General features: G+C 45.0%; 1 protein-coding gene across 1 annotated transcript in view; it reads left to right on the top strand.

The window, feature by feature from the left end:
• The window catches only part of Svopl (SVOP like), a 64,676-nt gene that overhangs the window by 3,426 nt on the left and 37,082 nt on the right, over nucleotides 1-24,168 (top strand). The window contains exons 2-10 of the mRNA XM_021164258.2: nucleotides 1,882-1,992; nucleotides 2,363-2,454; nucleotides 6,671-6,769; nucleotides 12,295-12,366; nucleotides 13,679-13,803; nucleotides 16,395-16,458; nucleotides 20,335-20,460; nucleotides 21,783-21,911; nucleotides 23,720-23,793. Coding sequence (XP_021019917.2) covers nucleotides 1,911-1,992; nucleotides 2,363-2,454; nucleotides 6,671-6,769; nucleotides 12,295-12,366; nucleotides 13,679-13,803; nucleotides 16,395-16,458; nucleotides 20,335-20,460; nucleotides 21,783-21,911; nucleotides 23,720-23,793 — 863 coding nt within the window. The 5' untranslated portion in view covers nucleotides 1,882-1,910. The remainder of the gene's footprint in view (nucleotides 1-1,881; nucleotides 1,993-2,362; nucleotides 2,455-6,670; nucleotides 6,770-12,294; nucleotides 12,367-13,678; nucleotides 13,804-16,394; nucleotides 16,459-20,334; nucleotides 20,461-21,782; nucleotides 21,912-23,719; nucleotides 23,794-24,168) is intronic.

The following is a 24,168-nucleotide window of genomic DNA, read 5'->3' as shown; positions in this document are numbered from 1 at the left end:
CATTTCACTGCTGCTGCGGCTTCTTCCTCCTCTCTCTTCCTCCTCCACCTTGTGAGGCACTTAGCATAAAGCTTTAGTATAGAACACAGTGTCCTGTGCCTCCTGTGTAGGGTCCGTCCCTCCGACTGGCTGCATCCTGTGCTAGCTGCCCAGACTATGACCCTGTCTCACATGCTGGGCAGTTACTCTTTCCCAGCACCATCATCCTAGTCAAACTGATCCCTTCCATACCCGACTTAGTCGCTTGACATCATGTTGTTACCCATGCGGGATTTCCTTCTTTTATGGCTGGATAATACTCTGTTTTATGTACAGGGTGCATTTTTCTTATACACATATCCATCAGTAGATGGTCAGGTTGCTTTCTGTCTTGGCTGTTGTAAGTGATGTTGTAGTGTGACCCGAGATACAGGCTTTCCTTTAGGATAAGCTGCCTCCAGTTCCTCTGGAGACCCATTCTACTTTTACTTTTTAAAAAAATATTTTTGAAGAGACATCGTACTCTAGCCACGATGGCTGTGCCAATTTACACTCTAATTAACAGTGTGCAAGGGTCCTACAATTTCACATGTGTCACACACGTGCTCTGCCACTGTTACATCCATAAGCCCTTTTCCAACGTTTTGATAATCGCTATTCTCAGGGGTGTGAGCTTAAGTTTCTTTGTGGCTTATGAGCCGCTCCCCAGTCTGTCCCGGAGTTATTGACTTCATATGGCCTCTTTAGAGTGTTTTGTTTTGATGATACGGAGTCTTCCCATGTAACCCTGACAACCAGTGAGGTTTTCATTTTGAATTTCCTATGAGAAAATACATTTTAACATACTCACCACTGTATTTCCAGGTTTTTCAGTCTTTTTTTTTTTTTTTTTAATCAAGTCAGGGTTTCTCTGTCCTGAGTGCTGAGATTGAAGGCATGTGCCACTGTTGTCATCACTTTGTGTGTGTGTGGGTGTATGTGTGTGTGTGTGACAGCAAATGCTTAATTAGCAGTCCTAACAGCAGCAGTGACCAGTGCTCTCAGCTTCCTCTAATCGAGCAGGTCAGTGCACAACAGGTGGAGGATAAACACTTTTGTGAGCTAACTTGTTTCTCCTCACACCAGCCTAAGAGTTAGGTGCAATACTATATTATTCCCATTTTAGGGGTGAAGAGAAGGAGGCTCAGAAGAAGGCAAATTCCTCAAGCCAGTAAACAGCAGAGGGACTCTAAACACAAGGGTAGTCTGTCACAGTCGAAGTGGATGACAGAGGCAAACATATCCCAGGACTTGAGTGTGCACGTGTGTGAGTGCTCGTGCGTGTTGTATGTAGAGGGCAACCTTAGGTGCCTGTGTGTGTATGTGCATGTGTATGTGCATAGTATGGGTCATTCTAGGGTGTGGTCACTCAGGAATGCTGTGCACCGTTTTCTGAGGCAGGGTCTCTCACTGGTATGCAACTCATGGATTTGGCCATGCTGGCTGTCCAGAAAGCCCCAGGAAACTTCTCGTCTCCACATCAGTTTTTCCCCATGGATTCTATGTATACAAAAAGGTCCTCATGTGTGCACAGCAAGCACTTTGCTGACTCAGCCTCTACCAACCTACCTTCTAGACTTTTGAGGGCTCAAGGCAATTTTACATGGAGTGGACTTGGCCTGTGATATGTATTCTTTTTTTTTTTTTTTNTTTTTTTTTTTGGTTTTTCGAGACAGGGTTTCTCTGTGTAGCCCTGGCTGTCCTGGAACTCACTTTGTGGACCAGGCTGGCCTCGAACTCAGAGATCCACCAGCCTCTGCCTCCCGAGTGCTGGGATTAAAGGCATGTGCCACCATGCCCGGCCGTGATATATATTCTATAGCCATGATATTTCTTCTCTGCTACTAACCCTGGCTTCATTAGGGAAGCTGTGTGGGGAATCAGTGACCTAGATGGCAGCCAAGCAGACAGAGCCCGTGACAATCATCAGCCTTCGGAAACTGAGCCAGGCAGCCCCAGAACCGCAGCAGAAAGGTAAGACCATCCCCCAAATGCCAGCTTTCAAACTAGTGTTTAACATTGCTGTAATAATGAATTAGGGGTCAAGGCTGTGGGTCAGGTGGTGGACTGTTTGCCTAACTGCACAAAGCCCTACATTTGATTCTCAGTACCACATAAACTGGGTACAGAGGTACCTGTCTGTAACCCTGTGTGAGAGGTAGAGGCCTGAGAGTCAGGAGTTCAAGGTCATCCTCAGCTATGTAGGCGATTGAAGTCAGTCTAGGCTACACAAGACGGAATAATAAATAATAATGTTGCATATACCTGTAGAGGTGAGCCATGGTCCTCAAGGGTTCCCCCGCCCCCACATCAAGTGGTTCTCATACTCTGCCTTCCTTGTCAGAGACCAAGACATTCACGGTGGAGGATGCGGTGGAGACCATCGGCTTCGGGCGCTTCCACATTGCACTCTTCCTAATCATGGGCAGCACCGGGGTGAGCACACTTGGAAAAGCTCTGTGGCTGTGATTCTGTTCTCACTGTTTAGCACCAAGTTCCTGCTGACCCCCCAGCACTGGACTGCCCATTCCCGGGAGTAGGAGTCCTGTGGAAATTATTTCATCAGCCTTTGCAGTGGGTTGGCTGGGAACATGTGTCTGTTCAAGACTCATCTGAAAGGTTTACACTGAACTCTTGGGAAGAAGGCAAAGGACTTGTGGGGTTACTCCACGTGGAGTAGCTGCAAGCTCTGAGCATGTGTGCATTGGTAACACCTGGAGCACCTGCTGTCGGCAAGACTCTAGATCCCCTAAGAGACTCAGTCATTTCCTTCATATCAGTGGTATTTGTTTCTCCAAAATCCTTGGTGTTGTGTGTTAGGCATGGCGGGTGCATCTGTAGTCACTGTATTCGGCAGATAGCTATAAGAGAATCAGGAGTTTAAGGTTATCTTCTGTGAGGTGTTGAGTTCGAGGCCATCTAGGGATATGTGAGATCTAACTTGCCTCCAGATGTACACAGTGGCACATACCCTTATACACACATGCACACACACATGCACACGTTTAGGCTTTTTTAAGTTTTAGGAAGGGCTGGTGAAAAAGAGCTTGCCTAGCATGTGAAGTTCCAGCAAGACTCTGGGATTGATGCCCACCACCCCCAGTACAAAGATCAAATCAAATCAAATCAAATCTTTCTTTTGGGAAATGGGGTTTTATTTTGTTGTCCTTGGTATGGTGGATTAGGTGATTGCTGTCCTAAATATTTAATTCTCTTAAGATTTTCACCAAATATTCACTAACTGAAAGCAGGTAACACATGGGTGGGATTCTGGGACTTGAGAGGAGGAAGCAGGAAGATTGGAAGACAAGTTTGGTAAATTGAATGCTTCTCTGGGATGTTCATGCTGTCTGAGTTCTGTGCTAAAACATCCCAGTATCTGAACTCTGAGCACAGCTGCGATCCTGTAGGGGAGACAAGCCAACACTAACAAAAAAGCCCGGCAGCTTAGGGATCACGGCTCCCCCTTTCCATGCCAGGCCTCCACATTACTGTAATAAACAATCCTATGACTGTGCTAGCGGTGTCATGGAGAGAACCCGCAGACAAACATGCTCTCTTCCTTTATTTCTCCTTCCTCTTCTTTGTCTATGATGTCAGTGTTCGTTCTGTCCTGTAGGTGCAAGTCCTCAAATCTGGTTGGGCATAGTGGTAGGCACTGTAGTTCCAGTAGATATCTAGCCTGAGGTATGAAGATCACTTGAGGCCAAGAGTTCAAAGCCAGCCCTATCTCAAAAACAAATATTGTGCCTGAGTCTGAGCCCCAGCATCCATACTAAGGCTGCATTCAGTGGTGATGCACCTGCAGTCCCAGTGGGAGGGGAAGATAAGGGTCCCTGCTGTCTGCTGGCCATCCGGTCAAGACAAATCCATGAGCTTTTAGAGTAAGAGACCAAGAAAATAAGGTTGGGCTAGAGGGATGGCATTTGTTGCTCTTTCAGAAGACCCAGGTTTCATTCCAGCACTCACAATGCCAGCTCACAACTATCTGTAACTCCAGTTCCAGGGGACCTAATACGACCTTCTGTCTGCCATGGCTCCTGCATACATATGCATACTCAAACACACACACTCACATACACACACACACACACTAAATTAAATACTAGAGTAATATTTAATATCATACTAATATAGTATACTGATATAAAATTTAGTATAACAAATATTAGTATATTGTATTAGTATTAATTATTTACTATTTGTATATAATATTATAAATTTGTATAACATATTATATATATTTATATGTATATATGTTAGAAGTGAGTTGTATCCACACTTGGGCATGTCTCTCTCTGCAACTGTCTTTAAGAAGCTCATCCTGTGCTATCAAGTCTCTGGTAGGTTGGTTGGTTGGTTGGTTGATTGGTTGGTTGGTTGATTGTTGTTTTGTGGGTCTTCTAAAACCTAATTCACCTGTTTCTAGCGTTCATTTTTGGCATCTGCTTTCTTTCCCTGGGAGGTAAACCCATCGTGAAATGGAATATTGGATATGGACAAAAAGTTCATTGTTTTGGCTAGATTTGCTTGCTTGGGAAGAGGAAACCTCAACCAAAGAATAGACCCTATTAGATTGAATTATGGGCATGTCAGGGGAACATTTTGTTGATTGCTGATTAATGCAAGGATGGATTGGATGGATGCTCATTAGGGGTGGTCCCTACCTTGGGCAGATAGGCCTGGGCTGTTTGAGAAAGGTAGCTAAGCAAGCCTATAAATGACGTTCCTCCGTAGACTCTGCTTTAGTCCCTGCCTGCAGGTTTCTGCTTTGAGCTCCTTCCATGGTGTTGGGGATTGGTTCTAATGCTTTGAGTTAATCTGGTCCCCAAAATTGGGAATCTGTCTGTACTGGCTGGTTTTGCGTGCCAACTTAACACAGGCTGGAGTTATCACAGAGAAAGGAGCTTCAGTTGGGGAAATTCCTCCATGAGATCCAGCTGTAAGGCATTTTCTCAATTAGTGATCAAGGGGGAGGGCCCCTTGTGGATGGGACCATCCCTGGGCTGGTAGTCTTGGGTTCTATAAGAGAGCAGGCTGAGCAAGCCTGTAAAGAACATCCCTCCATGGCCTCTGCATCAGCTCCTGCTCCCTGACCTGCTTGAGTTCCAGTCCTGACTTCCTTTGGTGATGAACAGCAGTATGGAAGTGTAAGCTGAATAAACCCTTTCCTCCCCAACTTGCTTCTTGGTCATGATGTTTTGTCCAGGAATAGAAACCCTGACTAAGACACTGTATCCAAATACTGAAGGCCCTTGTCCCCAATTGGTTTTTGATCAATCAATAAAAAACCAATGGCCAACGGCTGGGTAGGTAGACTGAGGCGGGACTTTTAGATTTGTGTGGGCTAGGGACTGGGAGAAAGGAAGGGAGATGGATTTAGAGCTGCAGAAGAAAATTCATTCAAAATGTAGGTGGAAAGGGAAAGCAGCCCTATAAGAGGAGCCACCCAGAAGGCAATAGGGTGGCAGAGATAAAACATAGATTTAGAAGGTTTTGAGTGAGGGGTACTGGAAGGAAATGTATGCTAGCTGGGTGGAGGATTAGAACTGCCCAGCCTTTGAACTAGTCAAGGCATATTTAAAATTAACTGGTGTGTGTGTGTGTGTGTGTTTTATTAGTGAATCCAGATAACTCTTGGGTGGGTGTGTGCTTGCAACCAGGAGCACAGTGTGGTTTAGCTAGTTCTCCACTACACCCTGCCTTCTCTCTATGATGGACCGTAGTCTGTATGTTAAATAAACCTTTTCTTCCCCTGGTTGCTTTTGGTCATGGTGTTCATCACACCAGGAAGCAAACTAGAACACTAGTTATCCATTCTCTTCTTGAAACACTCAGTAGCTCATGCTGCGTGCTCCGTGTGCTCAGGAGATACTATGTCCTGGTTATGGGCTCTGAACCTGTGTCTGTTGTATTACTGTTTCAGCCTTCAGAAACTTCCCCGTCTTCTTGAGATCCCAGTTTCCTGATGTGAGAAGCTATTTTAAAAACCCCATTTGGAAAGGTGTGTCCTACCATCCAAATAATATGCCAAGACTAGCCAGGCTCACCCATTAGCTAAGTGCCTGGCCCCTCAGTCAGTGTAACTGAGCAAATGCACAGGTCAGGAGGATCACAAGGAAATATGTGCTCTCAGTCTTTAGGGATACTCTCAAGTTGTGCAAACTATGAATATTACATCTATGAAAGCTAAGGGTGGACTATAGGTATCTATTTTCTTTTTGTTGTGCTTTGGGTTTCTTGATTCAAGGTCTTGAAGCCAGCCAGTGCTGATCTCAAACCCATGATGCTCCTGCCCGGGTGGTTTCACAGGGCTATACTACTGTGACTGGCTCTACTGTATCCCCCTCCATCTAGGGGAGTGGTTCCCAACTCTCTAATGCCGTGACCCTTTAATACAGTTCCTCAAGTTGTGGTGACTCCCCCCTCACCATAAAATTATTTTCATTGCTGTTTCATAATTGTAGTTTTGCTACTGTGATGAATCATAAGATAAATATTTGTGTTTTCTGGTGATCTTAGGTGACAACCCCCAGGTTAAGAACTGCTGACCTAGGGGAAAGAGGACATTGGGACTATGAGGGTGACATGCTTGTGTGGAGCTGAGGTGAGCTGTGTATAGATGTGGCTTTGTGTCCTCCTTCTCTTTCAGGTTGTGGAGGCCATGGAGATCATGTTAATAGCAGTTGTGTCTCCTGTTATCCGATGTGAATGGCAGCTGGAGAACTGGCAGGTGGCGTTTGTCACCACGGTGAGTACCTACTGCCGGTACCCTGTGAATGAACGACATCAGCGCTCAGCTTTCTTTCCAGTACTCTGAGAGCTCACAGCAACCCTAACCTGTGATGGGCAGTGCTGGCCCCCAAAGCGCGTGGGCTTCCAGCCCTATGCAGTTAGCATTCAATGCCTTTTTCTCATTCTCTTTTAGTCTAGTGAGTAACTGTGAGTATTCAAGCATGCCTAGCTGATGTTATCTCCTCAATAATTCTAGAACAGTCTCACCTCCATGCACTGCCATCAATCACAGCCCCAGCCCCTCCTCCCTAGCATCCCGCTCTCCAGCTGATCTCCACTCAACGTCCACCAAAGTATTAAGCCCTCCCTGAAAAAGACATTTGACACAATGTATATGTCGTAGTTTTCAGATTCCCAGTCTATGTAACAAGAAGCAACTTTACCTAAAGGATTTGTCCTTCATAGTCATTATGTTTCTTACAAAACGGATATTAAAGTATGCTTTCTATCTGGCCCATGGTTTGGCTAGTATGCAAAGAGGGCCTATTGAAAATGTGAGGCCATGTCCTGGATGTGAGCAGCCACTGAAGGGCTATGATTGGGTGTCCCAAGAAATCTGAGGAAGTATGGCTGATGGGCCGGATAACAGGGAGGCAGTGTGTGGTGGTGAATGGCAGTGCCCGATGGTGAGACTGTGTGTTCTGGAATTACTGAGGCAATGACATCAGCCTAAGAGTTCTGGAGAAGCACGGGGTAATGAGAACGGAGTTGGCTATGTCTTAGTCAGGGTTTCTATTCCTGCACAAAACATCATGACCAAGAAGCAAGTTGGGGAGGAAAGAGTTTATTCAGCTTACATTTCCATACTGCTGTTGATTACCAAAGGAAGTTAGGACTAGAACTCACACAGGGCAGGAAGCAGGAGCTGATACAGAGGCCATGGAGGAGTGTTACTTAATGGCTTGCTTCCCCTGGCTTGCTCAGCTTGCTTTCTTATAGAACCCAAAACTACCAGCCCAAAGATGGAACCACCCACAATGGGCCCTCCCACCCTTGATCACTAATTGAGAAAATGCCTTACAGCCGGATCTCATGGAGGCATTTCCTCAAGGGAGGCTCCTTTCTCTCTGATAACTCCAGCTGTGTCAAGTTAACACACAAAACCAGCCTGCACAACTTACTTGTCATTAAACCTGATTTTAATAAAGACAGTACCTAACATAGAATGACATTCCTAGACATGGCCAGACTGAGAGAACTGTTCTGGGAGTCAGGAAGGTGGTGACCTGGAACAGGCAGGTGGCAGAAGCTTCGAGGGAGAGATTCTATAAGATGTGGTTAATGTCTGAAAGTGGTTATGGAAAATTCTAGATGCTTTCTTGTTGACCCCCCCACCCCCACCCCCAGTTCCCTGGCTTATATTCTTTTGCCTTAGTTAGAGTCTCTTGGGGGTAAAGATAACACCACTGCCACAGTAACTCGAAGAAAGGAAAACATTTAGCTGGGGCTGGCTTACAGTTTCAGAGGCTTAGTCCATTACCATTATGGTGGGAAGCATGGCAGTATGCAGGCAGACTTAGTGCTGGAGCAGTTGAGAGTTCTACATCTTGATCTGAAGACAACAGAAGGAGACTGTGTTACACTGAGCATAGCTTGAGCACATATAAGACCTCAAAGCCTGCCTTTACCGTGACACACTTCTTCCTACTCCAGTAAGGGCACACCTCCCCATAGTGTCACTCCCTATGGGCCAAGCATTCAAACACATGAGTCCATGGGGGGGTGGGTCATACCTATTCAAACCCCCATACCATTTTACCTTGCAAGGATATGGACAGAGGAGTGACCCTTGCTTGGTAGAATAGTGAGGACAGATGGTCACCTTTCTACTCACAGTCTCCTCTGAACTTGAATCTGTGATGGACCTCCGCTCTCTCCCTAAGAACTTCTCTGTAACCTCTTATTTAATGTGTAGTAAGTTCTGTTATGGTTTGTATATGCTCAGCCCAGGGAGTGGCACTATTAGAAGGTATGGCCTTGTTGGAGTGGGTGTGGCTTTGTTGGAGTAGGTGTGGCCTTGTTGGAGTAGGTGTGTCACTTGATCCTCATCCTAGCTGCCTGTAAGTCAGTCTTCCAATAGCAGCCTTCATATGAAGATGTAGAACTCTCAGCTCTGCCTGCACCATGCCTGCCTGGATGCTTCCATGCTCCTGCCTTGATGATAATGGACTGAAACTCTGAACCTGTAAGCCAGCCCCAATTAAACATTATCCTTATAATGTTGCCTTAGTCATGGTGTCTGTTCACAGCAGTAAAACCCTTACCAAGGCAAGTTCAAATCCTGCTTCTTTCCATGTCTTGGAGGTCCAGATGTGTGTCCAGTCACAGCAGGACATCTGTCCTTTTCTGAAAAAAAAATTCCAGAAGAGTGTGTAGTGCTTAAGTCAGAGGGATCTCACTAGCAGCTCAGGCTTTTCATTTGTATACTTCACCCCCACCCTCATTCATTCAGTCTCTGGGTGCTGGATTACAGATGTAGCACTATACTTGGCAGAATCCTATTTTATATTAAATACGAGGTCAGAGCTCCACAGGGAAGAGTGCTAAGGAGCTGTGAAGTGCCCTGTTGCCATGCAGTGTTACAGAAATGCAGGCTTTGGGCTAACACAGGCTATAAGTCAAGTTTCTGTCCCAGAATAGAGCCAGGGCAGGAAAAAAAAAAAAAAAAAAGCAAAAACTATACCAGAAAGTGGGAAGACGCCAAGTTCATGGATTGACAGAATTAACACTCTGAAAGTGGCTGTATGTATAGGTGAGGGCAGCCTGAAGATTCACTCCAATCCCCATCAAAATTCCAATGATACTCTTTGAAGAACTAGAAAGAAACAATCCTAGTGTTAATGTGTAAACACAGAAGATCCCTCAAGGTCAAAGCAACCATAGAATTAATGCAGGTCCCTGATTTCAAATGACATTACAGAGCCATAATGACAAACACAGAGCAGTGGTGGCTAAAATCCACATGCAGACCGAGGGCATACAGCAGTTTACCCAGACATAAACCCCATGGCCATGGCCACGCAGGTTTTGATAAAGGTGTCAAAAACACCTATGGGAGAACATATAGCCTGTCTGCAAAGGCTGCTGGGAAAACTGAGTATACACACACGAAGAATGAAATTAGAACTACATCTCGCCTTGCACAAAAATCAATTCAAAATGGATCAGAGACCTTAATATAAAACCCGAAACACTGAAACTGCCAGAGGGAAACAAGAGGAATCCTTCAAGACACAGGAATAGGCAAGAACTTTCTGAAAGACTCCAATAACACAGGAAATGACCCCAGTTGGCCAGTGGGATTATGTGAAATGAAAAAGCCAGCCAAGGAAGCAGAGTGCAGAGGCAGTCTACAAAAGGGAGAAAATCTGTCAACTCAGACAGGAGGCCAATACCAAAAAACATGTAAAGAACTGGGGGAAAAAAAAAACACACCAAGAACCCAAATTTTCCATTAAGTCATTGATGTAGTATATGGTATGAACAGTTCTCCAAAGAAGAAATTGAAACAGCCAGTAGACATTTAAAATATTCAGTATCCTTAGCCGTCAGAGAAATGAAAATTAAAATGACTTCAAGATTTTCTATCATCACAGTCACAATGGCTGTCATGCAGAAAACGAGTGGCCACAACTGTTGGCAAGGGTGTGGGGGAGGGGGAGCCCTTATTCACTGTTGAGACTGATGTAGCCTCCATGGAAATCAGTATGCAGCAGGCTTCTCAAAAACACTAAGACTAGAGCTATTACACGATCCAGCCATACTGCTCCAGGGGATATTCTTAAAATACTCTTGGTCCAGCCGCAGAGACACTTGCATGGCTGTGACTGCTGCCCTGTGCACACTGGCTAGAGACGGAGTCATCCTAGAGGTCCCACCAGCGGATGAACACACAAGAAAATGTGGTGCATGTACAAAGTAGAACTTTAACCAGCCATAAGGAAAAAAGAGTCATGACACGGTATGGAAATGTATGGAACTGGAAATCATTATGTTAAACCAAGTATCCCAGCCTCAGAAAGGCAACCACCACATGTTTTCTCTCTCATGTGGGTCTCAGCTTCTAAGTTTTAAATATGTGTTTAGGGCAGATATGTGCCATGAAGCTAAGATGAGGACCATGAGGGGGGAAAAGATGTCTAGGGAGGGTCGGGGAAGATGAAAACCGAAGATAACAGAATATATGGGACATGACAAGGGGGAGTGGGGGAGGGGCATCAGGAAGCAGGAGAGGGAGGAAAGGAGAAGGGAAGGAGGCACAGTAGTGCTGGAGGCAGAGCTGGCATCGTGCCTCTCTTCCTGTAGGCAGCAGCCAGGAGGCTTCCTAAGGGGAAAGCAATTGTCTGGAAGGCAGTAGGTGCTAAGTGCACAGGCACACACATAGAACCAGGGCAGAGTGAAGTGTTAGACAAGAGAGGAAAACAAGGCAGCTCTGCCTCAGGGTTTACAGTTCAGAGATTTTTGTGTATTTTTTTGTTTATGGAGACAGGGTCTCTATGCGTAAGCACCAGCCAGCGCTTGCATACTGAACCAAGTCTCCTAATACGGTCGGTGGGAATGAAAACCAGGCCTGGCTTGGAAGGCTCTCAGCAAGACTGAGGCTAGGACAAGTTTATTACAAGCAATCATACTTTTTATATATGCTTATCAGAAACAGAATACAGTTGTAGTTGCCAGGGTACAATGTTGTTCACAAGTTATACAGGGTACAAAAAGACTAATGACTAATTAAGAGTAATTATCCAGCCAAGTTTTATGTGCTTTGCTGATTTCTAGGGAACACAGAGATACACAGATGACCTAAATGTTCCACTGCCCCGGGGAGTGCCCTGGTTTCTCAGGAACTGAAAGACACATAGTGCCCCAGAAGTCAGGATTTTAACCTGAGATACCTAAGACCAGTGCCTGTCAAGGCAGCTAGACCAATCTGAGTCTATGATTCTCTGCATCCACGTAGCCCAAGCTGGCTCCAATCCACTATGTACCAGGATAACATTAAATTTTGGACCCTCTTGCTTCTACCTCTAGAGTGCCGGGATTAGACATGAACCCTCATGCCTGATTTTATGTGGAGCTGGGGATAGAACCCAGGGCTTTAGGTGTGCTAAGCAAGCATCCTACTGACTGAGCCCTATCCCCAGCCTTTGAGAAGTACAAAGAAAGGCTGCTCTGGTGGCAGCAACTTGTGTTGGTGTAAGGCATAACAGGCATGACCAGATCTTCAGTGACAATGGGAAGTCACAGCTTTGGTCTGGGTACGGCTGAAGCCAGTGTCTGGGAGAAGGGAAGCAGTTTCCTGCTCTGTGGACTCATTTCCACTTGGGGCATGTCGGTATGGTATGTTTGTAAAAGAAGTATAGACACTGACCTTAGGAGCCTGCCTGTGCTCCCTGAGCTCTGGAATGCTTAATGTAGCAAACACACAGTGTACTGGTGTATTCTGCTTAGAACATTGTTATTTTTTTCCCACCCTGATTCTAGATGGTGTTTTTTGGCTACATGGTATCCAGCATCCTTTTTGGTCTCCTGGCTGACAGATATGGCCGCTGGAAGGTAGGTCAGGCCATGTAGGATTGCACACACCCCACAACCGCCTTTGGGACACTCTCCCTATTGCTTCTCTTCCATGGACTTGCCCCATGTCAATACCTCTCACCTCAAAGGGGATAAGAGAGCTTATTCAGGAGCCAAACACAAGTGAGTGTGGCCAGCAGGAACACAGATTCAGGTTATCCCAAATCCCACATTTGTGCTGGCTACTTTTATGTCAACTTGACACAAACTAGAGTCATCAGAGAGGAGGGAGCCTCAGTTGAGAAAATGTTTCCATAAGATCCAGCTGAAGGTGAACCTGTAGGGAGTTGACTTAATTAGTGGTGGTTGAGAGAGAGCCAGGCCACTTAATTAGTGGGTGGTGCCATCAACAGGTTGGTGGTTCTGGATTCTATAAGAGACTGAGCAAGCCATGCGGAGCAAGCCAGTTAGCAGCATCCCTTCACAGCATCAGCATCAGCTCCTGGCCCCAGGTTTCTGGCCTGTTTGGGTTCCTGTTCTGACTTCCTTAGATGGTGAACACTGATGTGGAAGAGTAGTAAGACAAACCCTTCCCCAATTTCCTTTGGTCATGGTGTTTCATTGCAGCAATAGTAACCCTAAGACAATGTTCCAACTTGGTCTTGCTATTTAATAGCAAATACACCTGCTGGGATGTTAGATTGGTGGCTTAAGCAAAGCAGGGGAATGAATCTCTGCTATAGGGCCCAGATGTGATCTGATGACATATTTTTTTTTTTTTTTTTTTTTTTTTTTTTTTTAGTTTGGAGACAGTGAAAGCTAATTAAGTTAATGTAATCTAAAGGTTTTACCTTATAATCACTAGGATGTTGGATCTGATACAGAGGTCGGTGAGAAGTGTTTATTGAGAGAGCTAAGGATATCCTAAGATAATTTGACTTTGGATCTTCAGTAGTCCAGCTTTCTGAAGTTACAGCTCTCAGCAGCCAACCAGTTCTGTAAAATCACCAGCATAGCTGTGGTGTTCCTGGGAACTTTAGTTCATACTTGTTGTTCTTGTAAATAAGAAAAAGCAATGCTTCAAGTTTGCTTCGTATACACTTTCCAACACAGGGTCTCCTTTTGCTCCTAACAGCTCTGGGAGGAGGGAGGACAGAGCTTTGTTTTGTGTTACCTCTGAGGGTGGACATGCTAGACACAATAAAGGGTCTTTCAGACAGGGAATGGCCTGGAGAGTGTCAGTGGAGACCAGCAGGTGCTGTGGTCTGAGGAAACACCCACCTTCGGAGGTGTCCGAGACTCTTTCATTCCCCAGGCAGGTCCAGTAACAAGTGTTCTTTCCTTGCTTCAGATTTTGCTGCTCTCATTCCTGTGGGGAGCCTACTTCTCCTTACTGACCTCTTTCTCCCCCTCCTACATCTGGTTTGTCTTTCTGCGGACGATGGTAGGCTGTGGAGTGTCTGGCCATGCACAAGGGTAAGACTTGCTCCAGTCTTTGGGAGAGAAATGTTGATGCCCTACATGTGCACGAGTGCACTCGAAAATGTGGGCAAGCACACAGACACACACACACACACACACACACACACACACACAGACATACATGTACACAGTCACAGACACACACATAGAGAGAGACATGCACACATATGTACACATTCACACATAGAGTGTTGGGGACACAGATTTATATACAGGTAGTGTACTGGCTAGTTTTGTGTCAACTTGACACAGCTGGAGTTATCACAGAAAAAGGAGCTTCAGTTGAGGAAATGCCTCCATGAGATCCAACTGTAGGGCATTTTCTCAATTAGTGATCAAGGGGGAAAGGCCCCTTGTTGGTGGGACCATCTCTGGGCTGGTAGTCTTGGTTCTATAAGAGAGCAGGCTGAGCAAGCCAGGGGAAGCAATCCAGTAAAAGAACATTCCCCCATGGCTTCTGCATCAGCTCCTGCTTCCTGACCTGCTTAAGTTCCAGTTCTGACTTTCTTTGGTGATAACAGCAATGTGGAAATGTAAGCCGAATAAACCCTTTCCTCCCCAACTTGCTTCTTGGTCATGATGTTTGTGCAGGAATAGAAACCCTGACTAAGACAGGTAGACACATACACACACACACACACACACACACACACACACAGACATACATACATGCACACAATCACAGACAGACATAGAGACAAAGAGAGAGAGACAGACACACATGTACACATTCACACACACAGAGAGAGAGAGAGAGAGAGAGAGAGAGAGAGAGTGGGGGGGCACAGATTCATATACAGGCAGACAGGACAGGCACGCTCATGACTATGCTAAGTAGGTGAAGCTCATGTTAGTCCTGTAGCTAGGGCAGAAGTGATTAAGTCAAGTTAAGTGTCAAGGTCTTGGTTTGGAAAGTAGGTCAAAGCACGTGGGATTTAAGCTTTCTCCTGTACACTGTTTCGTGGCACTCTTCCTATCCCTTCCTGTTGTCCCCTGTCAACCCCTCTTACTTCAAAGGAGATAAGAGACAGCTTACTCTGGGGCTGAATACAAGCACTTGTAACACTCAGGAGCGACCATCCATTACAAAGTGCCGTTGCCCTATAGTTTAAAACTACACCCGACTAAAGAAATGGCTCAGGGGTTAAGAGTACTCACCACTCTTGCAGAAGGGCCCAAATTCAAATCAGCTGCAGGGGAAATTTGATGCCTCTGGTGTCCTTTGGAACCTGCAAACCACACCCAAGGCAACCACTCACGTGCACATGAACACACACACACACACACACACACACACACACACACACAGAGACACACAGACAAACACACTTAAAAATAAAACAAAAAATATTTGGAAAAAAATTGGATAAAAAAAAAATAAAAAACAAAACCCATACCAGAAAGAATTTGCAAAGCAGAGGGAAAAATTCTGAAGTAGGCTTAAATGAATATGGCTGTCTGTTTCCTGCCAACCTGTCTCCTGCTGCTAGGTAACTGTGCAGGGTCTCAGTGTTTGGGTGTGAGTTGCTGTGTTAATGTTCCTGTTATGGGGCCATCTAGCAATCCACAGAACCCCTCAGGCTATTCCCTCTGGGGTGACTTGAGGCATGTTCTCCTTCAATCTCGACCAGAGAAGTGAAAGCACCTGGCATTGCCTTAATGTGTTGGAAACAGAAGTGTTTTTCCCTGGGGCGTTAGTTAAGTATCTGAGCTGAGAGCCAGATAAGAGTAGATGCTGAAAGAGCTTAAAAATCTCCTGTGAGAAGGAGGAATAGGAAGGAAGGAAGGAAGGAAGGAAGGAAGGAAGGAAGGAAGGAAGGAAGGAAGGAAGGAAGGTCCATCTCTAGCTAATAATGCTAACAGAAATCAATGTAAAATTGCTGGGCTCTCATTCTGTTTCTTCTATTTACAAGTCACTCTAGGTCCCATGCATGAACCACAACTGCACTGTGACTGTCCTCAGTGAAAATTCTTTGCCTCTCCTTGGGTATATTTTTATTTCTTAAGTGTGTTTTACATCAAAAAGGTGGTTCAATTTGACAAAGCTGTTTCCCAAAGCTTTTCTTGGCCGAAGCAGAAGGATTAATGTCCCTGTTTAAAATGACCGCAGTGGCAAAGTGACCAGTGAGGAGCAGTTGAAAGTTCATGTCTCACTGGAAGTGGAAAGTCACTGTCACAATTATAGCTTCATATACAAGGAGCTCCTTTTTAATTAAAACACTTTTTAGATTTATGTGTGTGAGTGCTTTTCAGCATGTATGTATGTACATATGCTCATATTTATGTATGTATGTATGCATGCAGTGTATCCAGTGAGTGCCTGGTGCCCTCTGAGGTTAGAAAAGGGTGTCAGATGCCTTGGCACTGGAATTAAGGATGATTATGAGTACCAATGTGGTTCTGAGACCCAATCTCAGGTCCCATGCAGGAACCACAGTGCTCTTAACTGCTGAGCCATCTCTAAAGCCTCCCCTCCCTGTTATGCTTATAACGTCTTTATTGACGTAAAAACTTGTGATCATTTAAAGGAAAGTTGTTTGGTTTTCTAAAAACAGAATGACCGTGTTTCTCCATTCCCTGTGCAGGTTAATCATAAAGACTGAATTTCTGCCCACAAAATACCGAGGCTACATGCTGCCCTTGTCGCAGGTAAGGTGAAGTGGGAACTCCATGGAGCCTCGTGCTTCTGAGGGAACAGGACTGTGGGTTGCCTTCCTTCCAACCAAGCACTCAAACACTTGATTGACATTGGGACCAACTGATGGACATGAAGCATGTCTAATGCCTGAGGTCCAATCTGAAGATTTTCTGAGCTGGGGACTTGTGCCGCCCAGCAATGATGCTTAAGTACATCTACGATGACCTCTTTCACCTCACTGGGACTTCAGAGAAGGAGACAGCTCCTACCCTTTTTGCATGTCCCATCTTTCTTCCAAGGATGCTGGTGTGTCCAGATCCATATTGCTCTCATTTGGAGGAAGGCACCATGATTGTGTCTTGGCAGCTGCTGTTCCTCCAGGGCCCCCACAGACCCTGGCTGGCTGTTGACTAGAGGCCATCAGAAGCTCTATCAGTCTTGCTCCCTCGGGCTGTTTTTGGTGCCCTCAGACCCTAATTTCTCAACTCCATTGAATGTCCAGGAGAAAGAAGATCCTCTCCACTAAGGTTTAATGTATTTGGCAATAAATAAAACAGGAAGTTGTTTTGCTTTTTTTTTTTTTTTTTTTTGACACAGAATTTAGGCAACAAAAACTTCAAGAACCAGAAACACCCAATGGTGAGTCCAATTTCTCACCATGTTTTGTCTTCAGTATTTTATGACCAGGAATGCATCTTTATCATAGTGTCTGTACTTTATACTTCAATACTAAGTGATCTGTCTGTCTAGTACTGTGGCAGGCTTCCTCAATGCCCCCATCTTGTCTATGTCTCCTTGGGTCATATAGTCAACTCCAGTGGCTGCCTGTATATAGACACCCCTTTGTATCCATGGTAGATTGGTTCTTGGATCCTGGAGGATAAGAAAATCTGTGGAGGCTCAAGTCCCTTATAGAAATTGGTGTCATGTTTCATATACCCCCAAGATACTGTATACTTTCAATCATTTACATATGAGTTATCTAATCAATGTTTCAGCTGAGGCATTCAGTTGTCCAGCACAGACTTGTTTTGTTTTTGAATACTCTCCATACACAATTGGCTAAAACCATGGGTGTAGAATTCATGGATATGAATTCTGCAGAAAGGGATGGACAGCTAAACATATATAATATGTTTTCTTCTTACTGTCTCCAAAAATATTTATTAAAAACAAGAATAGTTCCCTGAATTGAGAGCTGGTAGCTATTTACCTGAGAATCACTAGAATATCTTAACAAGTCCTGAAATGCAGTGTCAGGATTTTATTGCTGTGACGAGACACCATGATCACAGCAACCCTTATAAAACTTATAACCTTTATAAGCCCCACTTAATTGGGGCTTCACCAGCTTTATGTTTTTGATGGCTTCCTTTGCTGCCTAAATATGGCTGACCTGGAACTCTGTAGACCAGGTTGGCCTCAAACTTAGAGATCTGCCAGTCTCTGCCTTCTGAGTGCTAGGATTAAAGATGTGTACCACAATGCCAGGACCTAAACTGTTCTTCAATTCCTTTTCACAAGTTGGAAGCTTAGCTGGGTAAGATCTTGCCCTGAAGTCTCTTCTCCCTTTACTTCATTTAATATCAGACTTTTCTTTAATCTGTTCATCTCCTTGAACATAGGATTTAGCTCCATTCCACTTCCTGGTATCCATTTTCTCCTCAAACTGTACATTTTGTATTTTCATTGCTCAGCTTGTTTCTTTTCATGATTGATAACCACACAACAAAATTGATATTAGGCTGTCTTGAGATTTCCTTTGCCAACACAATCAATCCAGAAACTCTTTAACTTAGCAGCAGACAGATTTTTCAGACAAGGGCAGAAAGCAGCCACATTCTTCACCAAAACATCACAAGAATAGGCTACATACTGACATTCTTCTCTGAAACCTCTTGAGCCAGGCCTCAACAATTTGTCACCCTCAGCATCTTTGTCTTCCATGTTCCTACTAGGATGGCCCATTGAGCCCCACTGAAAACATTCCATGGCGTTTCCAAAGTCCACATTCTTCCCAACAAAAGCATGGTCTAACCTATCACAACAAAACTCCAGTCCTTGGTACCAACTTCTGTCTTAGTTAGGGTTTTATTGCTGTGAAAAGACACCATGACCGTGACACCTCTTATAAAGGAAAAGAGTTAATTGGGGCTGACTTATAGTTTCAGAGATTCAGCCTATTATTGTCATGGGGGCGGGGGAAAGGAATTGAAGAACAGTTTAGGTCCTGGCATGGTGGTATACATCAGCCTGCAGGCAGACATGGTGCTGGAGAAGGAACTGAGAGATCTACAGCTAAATCAGCAGGGAGCAGGAAGGAAGACTTGCTTGAACTTCTGAGACCTCAAAGCCCATCTTCTAGTGACACACCTCCTCCAACAAAGCCATACCTACTCCAACAGTGCCACACCTCCATAGTACTACTTCTTATGGAATCTATGGGGACATTTTCTTCAAACTGCCACATGCAACTTTCTTAGCACTCGCCTCTTCACTTTCCCCCCCGAGACCTGCGATATTCATGTTTCTATTCCAGGTCAAAGCAAGCAGCTCATCTTCTGCCATTAGAGCTTAAATGTAGGAGCCACAGTGGACTTACTCTACTTAATTCCCTCTTCCTACTTAATTTCTGGACTCTGCTGGCTCATCCCCAATTCATGGACCCATCATCCAAGTGTTAGTCAACCAACCTTGTCACCTTCACCTTCAGAAATGTGTGCCAAATGCATTAAAAAGTCTTTTCCCCTGTTACTACCGAGATCCACCCCAATGCCACATCAGCTATCACTCACTCTTATACAGCAGCTATATCTATTTCAGAAAAGTTGTCCCTTGTCACCCAAGTCATTCTCCATACGTTATTCTTTTTTCTTTATAGCCCTAACACTATCTGAAATAATCCATTTTTGGTGAAATTATCGTTTATAAAATAATCCTCCCTTGGGGCTGGAGAGATGGCTCAGTGGTTAAGAGCACTGATCGTCTTCTAGAAAACAGAATTCCCAGCACTCACTTGACAGCTTACAACCACCTGTGACTCCAGTTCTAGGGAATCTGATGCCTACTGGCCTCCCTGATCACAAGATATGGTACACAAACATATGCAGGTAAAACACATATATACATAAAAATAAATATTTTTAAAAGCCACCCATCAACTGGCCCCCTAAAGGGTCTTCTAAAACGCTCCCTTCTTTCTCTTTCTGTGAGATGGGGTGAGCGCTATCTTTTTTCATCTTAAATGGGTGGGAGTGCACAGGCTAATGGGGGTGCTTCTATTAATAACTCTTGACCAGCAGGGCCCACAGTACTTGCTATCAAATTTGTAAACATAAAACAAAAAAAAAAGTATACAGCATTATATAGTCTATGGACTGTTTTTGGAAAAAGGAACAAATACTTCCTTGTTGGATGTGTCTAAAGGAGTGTGGGAGGCAGGCAGAGTAAATAAATTAAGTCCCATCCTGAGAAAGCAAATGCCTGCAGGGAGCTGGGAGCAGAGCCCTTTCCCCACCCCATCACACCCCCTTGTGCTTCCTCATGATGTGGGGACTGCATTATCTGTGCCAGGAAACAAATCAGTGTTGGAACCTCCAGAGTATTAGATGGTTTTGTTTGTTTGTTTGTTTTAAACTTTAGTGATGGTTTTCTGGAGCTAAAGTACAGCCAACAATTTATAGAAAAACAGAGCCATGGAGCAGAGTGACTTATCAACTCCTCAGATCAGAGGAGCCATCCTGGAAGTAGGACCCAATTGTCTCCCCTCAGAACTCCCACCTTGCTCACAAACTAGGCAAAAGAATCTGCTCCAAGGCTCCACACAAGGGGAAATGTCAGAGAGATGGGACCGAAGGAACAGTCATGTTTCTGGTCTTTCTCCCCAGGTTTTCTGGCTTGCTGGCTCCCTGCTCATCATCAGCATGGCCTCTGTGGTCATCCCCACCATTGGGTGGCGTTGGCTCATCCGCATCGCCTCCATCCCTGGCATCATCCTCATCATGGCCTTCAAGGTGATGCTTTTGAAACTGCCTCTATGTTACCTTTCTGCTGGACCACGGACCTCTTTTCTCCACAAATGTATTTATTTTTTATGTTAGCCTCCTTTAAAACCAAACTTACTTTCATTTTTAATTACGTATGTGACCGTGCGTGTCTGTATGTGGGTAGGTGCCTGAGAGTGTGACCGATCCCTTGGGGCTGTAGTAACTTCAGTTATGGGGAATGTGTGTACCTTAGTTGGTTGAGTGCTTGTCTAGCATCCTTGAAGCTGCCCTCGGTTTGTTCATTTGCACAGTGTAAACCTGGTATGGTAATGCGTGCTTGCTGTAATCTTAGTACTCAGGAGATGGGGCAGGTAGCTCAGAAGTTCAAGTCATCCTCAACTACATAGTCATTTGAAGCCATCCTGGGATACATAAGAAAAAAAAAAGGAAGGAAAAAGGAGGGGAGGAGAGGAGAGAGAAAAGAAGAAGGGAGCAGAAAGAGAGAATTGAGGAAGAGAAGGCCCCTAGGTGGTCTCCACGGGGACACTCCCCCCGCGCCCCCTCTTAAGAGTTGATAACCTCCCAAGCCTTTTCTCTTCCACACTAAGCAATATCATGACCTCCACCATCCACACATTCCCATGGCTGGTCTCAGGGCCACTCTCCCTTCTCTCCCCTGTACAGGCTCAGAGGCTCAGTCTCCTCAGATCTGTTGCTCAGAATTACCCCTCACCCCTCCCTGGTCCAGGAGGCTTGGGGTGTGGCTCAGGGGTATAATGCTTACCTCGCTTGCAGGAAGCTTTGGGGTTAATCCCCAGGGTGTACCCACCATCCCCAAGATTCACATCTAGACCCCGCAGGTGCTTTGGGGCCAGTGGCTATCAGGCTTGTTGCTTCCCGTGGGAAGACCCTGGTCTCTGTGGTTGTAGACTAAGACTTCATGGCTCTCTCAGCCAACTACATCCCAACATTGAATATTCTGAAGTCTCTAGGTTCAAGTGCAGCCTGGAATTTGTTGTATGTGAGTTGCTCTCAAGCCCAGAATCTAATACCTCCCATTATATAATTGACGTATCTGTAAAAAAAAATTAAATAAAAATCTATATTGTATTCAGATATCTAAAGTTAGTCCTTTGGCTTTAGTCCAGTGTATCTTGTTCTCTAGATCTCTCTCCCTAGAGGCAGATTTCTGAGTCAGCGCAAACTCACAGAAAGAAAGTGTTTGATATGCTGTATGCCTTTAAGCTTGCCGACCATCCCATGGGGGTGGGGCCTGCCAGGACTGAGTAAGGCACCCTTTACAGTTGATGGAACCTATAGCTCTGACACTCCTTGTCATCTGTGCCCAGTTTATCCCTGAATCTGCTCGCTTCAACGTCTCCACTGGGAACACCCAGGCTGCACTGAACACCCTGGAGAGCATTGCCAAGATGAACCGCTCAGTCATGCCAGAGGGACGGCTGGTGGAGCCCATCCTGGTGAGTTCACATCTGGGTTGTCCTCCACTCGTAGTCCAGTAGTCTAGCAGGAAAGGGACCCATGCTCTCTAATCTGGCTCCTGGAGGCAGAGGAATGGCCTAGCAGATTAGAGATGTGACTCAGTTTACCTCTCCTCTGCCATACTGCCCTGTAATTCTGATTAATTACCTGACTTAATCTTTCTATTGATAAAACACAAATGTTGCCTCTTACCTTGCAGAGCTAATATGTCATTTGTATTCACGGCTTATAATATAAAAGGTTTTTGATTTTTGATTTTATTTTCTTATATTGGCTTTGTCTCATTTTGAGAAGGTATTTCCATAAGGCCTAAAAGTTTTCTTCAAAAACTTCTCAACCATCTTGCTGCATACTAGGATATGATCACATACTCTGTTCCCGCGTTAGTTTTATTACTTGGAGTATTTTTATAATGTCTATTCATTTGTGTGTATGTTTGTGGGTATGGGTGCAGATGTACACACCACAGCATGCATGTGAAGGCCAGAGAACAATTTGTGGCTGTCAATTCTCTTCTACGTTGTGTGTTTTGAAAATTGAACTCAGGTTATCACGCTTGGTAGCAAGCAAGCGTCTTTACCTGCTGAGCATCTTGAAAGCCCCTCTTCTGTGTTTTAAAGGTGTGTGTGTATGTGTGTGTGTGTGTGTGAGTGTGTGTATGTGTGAACATGTGAACTGTGCAGATGCTAGTAGAGGCCAGAAGATGATGTTGGATCTCCTGGATTAAGGTAGTTGTAAACCATCCAACATGGTGCTGGGAACCAAACTCCAGCTCTCTGGAAAAGCAGTAATCACTCTTAGTGTCTGAGCCATCTTTCTAGTCACCCCTCCCCCCCTTTTAAAAGAAATTAAAATACTGCCTCCCTTCTAGGCAACTTCATCTTGAAGGCTCAGAGGAGGCTAGCACTAGGGAGGGGCCATCCTGGAAAAAAATCCCTGCACTTACATGGATGTCAGTCATGGAGTTCTGACCCTCTGAAACCATAAGAACAGTTAAAAGCTTCCTTCTGTAAGTTGCCTGGTCATGATGTTTGTTACATCAGCAGAACAGTAACTGAGACATTGACATCCTCATGAAGAGAAAGGTCACGTTTGACTCAGCCTCAGACCCAGCAGGCATCATTGCTTCTCGGCCTGTGACGGCACATCATCCTGACAGAAGGATATGTCAGAGAAGAGCTGCCCACCTTGTGGTAGCTGAGAAGCAAATAGTGATCAAAAGGGCTAGGGACAAATGGGCCCTACCTCTGAAAGTTTACATCAGTTTCCAAATGCCCTCTAGTTCTCCATACTTCTGTAGATCAATCTGTCAGCTAAGCAGAGCATGCATTATCAAGTTAATTCTCAGTGACCAGATCCACTAGGCAGGGCCAGGTTTGTTTGTTTTTCTTTTAAAAAAATATTATTTTGTGTGTTTAGGTGTTTTGCCTGCATGTATAGCTACACTCCACATCCAGTCAGTGCCTCCCAGAGGCCAAAAGAGGGTTTTGGAGACCATAGAGATGGAGTAAGGAATGGTTCTGAGCTGCCTTGTGGGTGCTGGGATCCAACTGGTCCTTTGCACAGTGCTCTGAACCAAGGAGTTGTCTTCCAGACCCTAGGCTTGGTTTTTAACACATCAGTCTTTTGGGTTTGGTGGGGAAAGGGCCTCCTAACTGAGCCACACAGGGATGATCTCGCCGCACCATACTCCAGTGTAACTCTCTCTCTGTCTGATCAATAAATCCGAGAACTATGTCCTTAGCTCTCCGTGTATGTGGTCTGACCCTCCGGTGCATTTTCCCAGGAGAAAAGAGGAAGATTTGCAGATCTACTAGATTCTAAATACCTTCGGACCACATTACAGATCTGGATCATATGGTAAGAACATAATTACTGCAAGGCAAAAGATAAATAAACAGGTATGCTAAGCATGGTGATGCATGCCTTGAATCGCAGCACTCAGGAGGCAGAGGTAGGAGGATCTGTGAGTCCAGGGTCAGCCTGGGCTACATAGTGAATTCCTGGACAGATAGGGCAACACAGAGGAACTCTGTCTTGAAACACCAAAATCAACCCAATCCAACCCACCAGCCAACCAACCAACCAACCAACCAACCACCAACTAACCAACCAAAGAAACAAACAAAAACCCAAACTGGTATTTGGAGGATACTCCCTCAAGTAGAGTAGTCCCACAAATATACCGTTTTTCCTTTCCTTTCCTTTCCTTTCCTTTCCTTTCCTTTCCTTTCC

The sequence above is a fragment of the Mus caroli genome, chromosome 6 (genome assembly GCF_900094665.2).
Source record: "Mus caroli chromosome 6, CAROLI_EIJ_v1.1, whole genome shotgun sequence".
NCBI lineage: Eukaryota > Metazoa > Chordata > Mammalia > Rodentia > Muridae > Mus > Mus caroli.
This window is presented reverse-complemented; position numbering and strand designations above follow the sequence as displayed.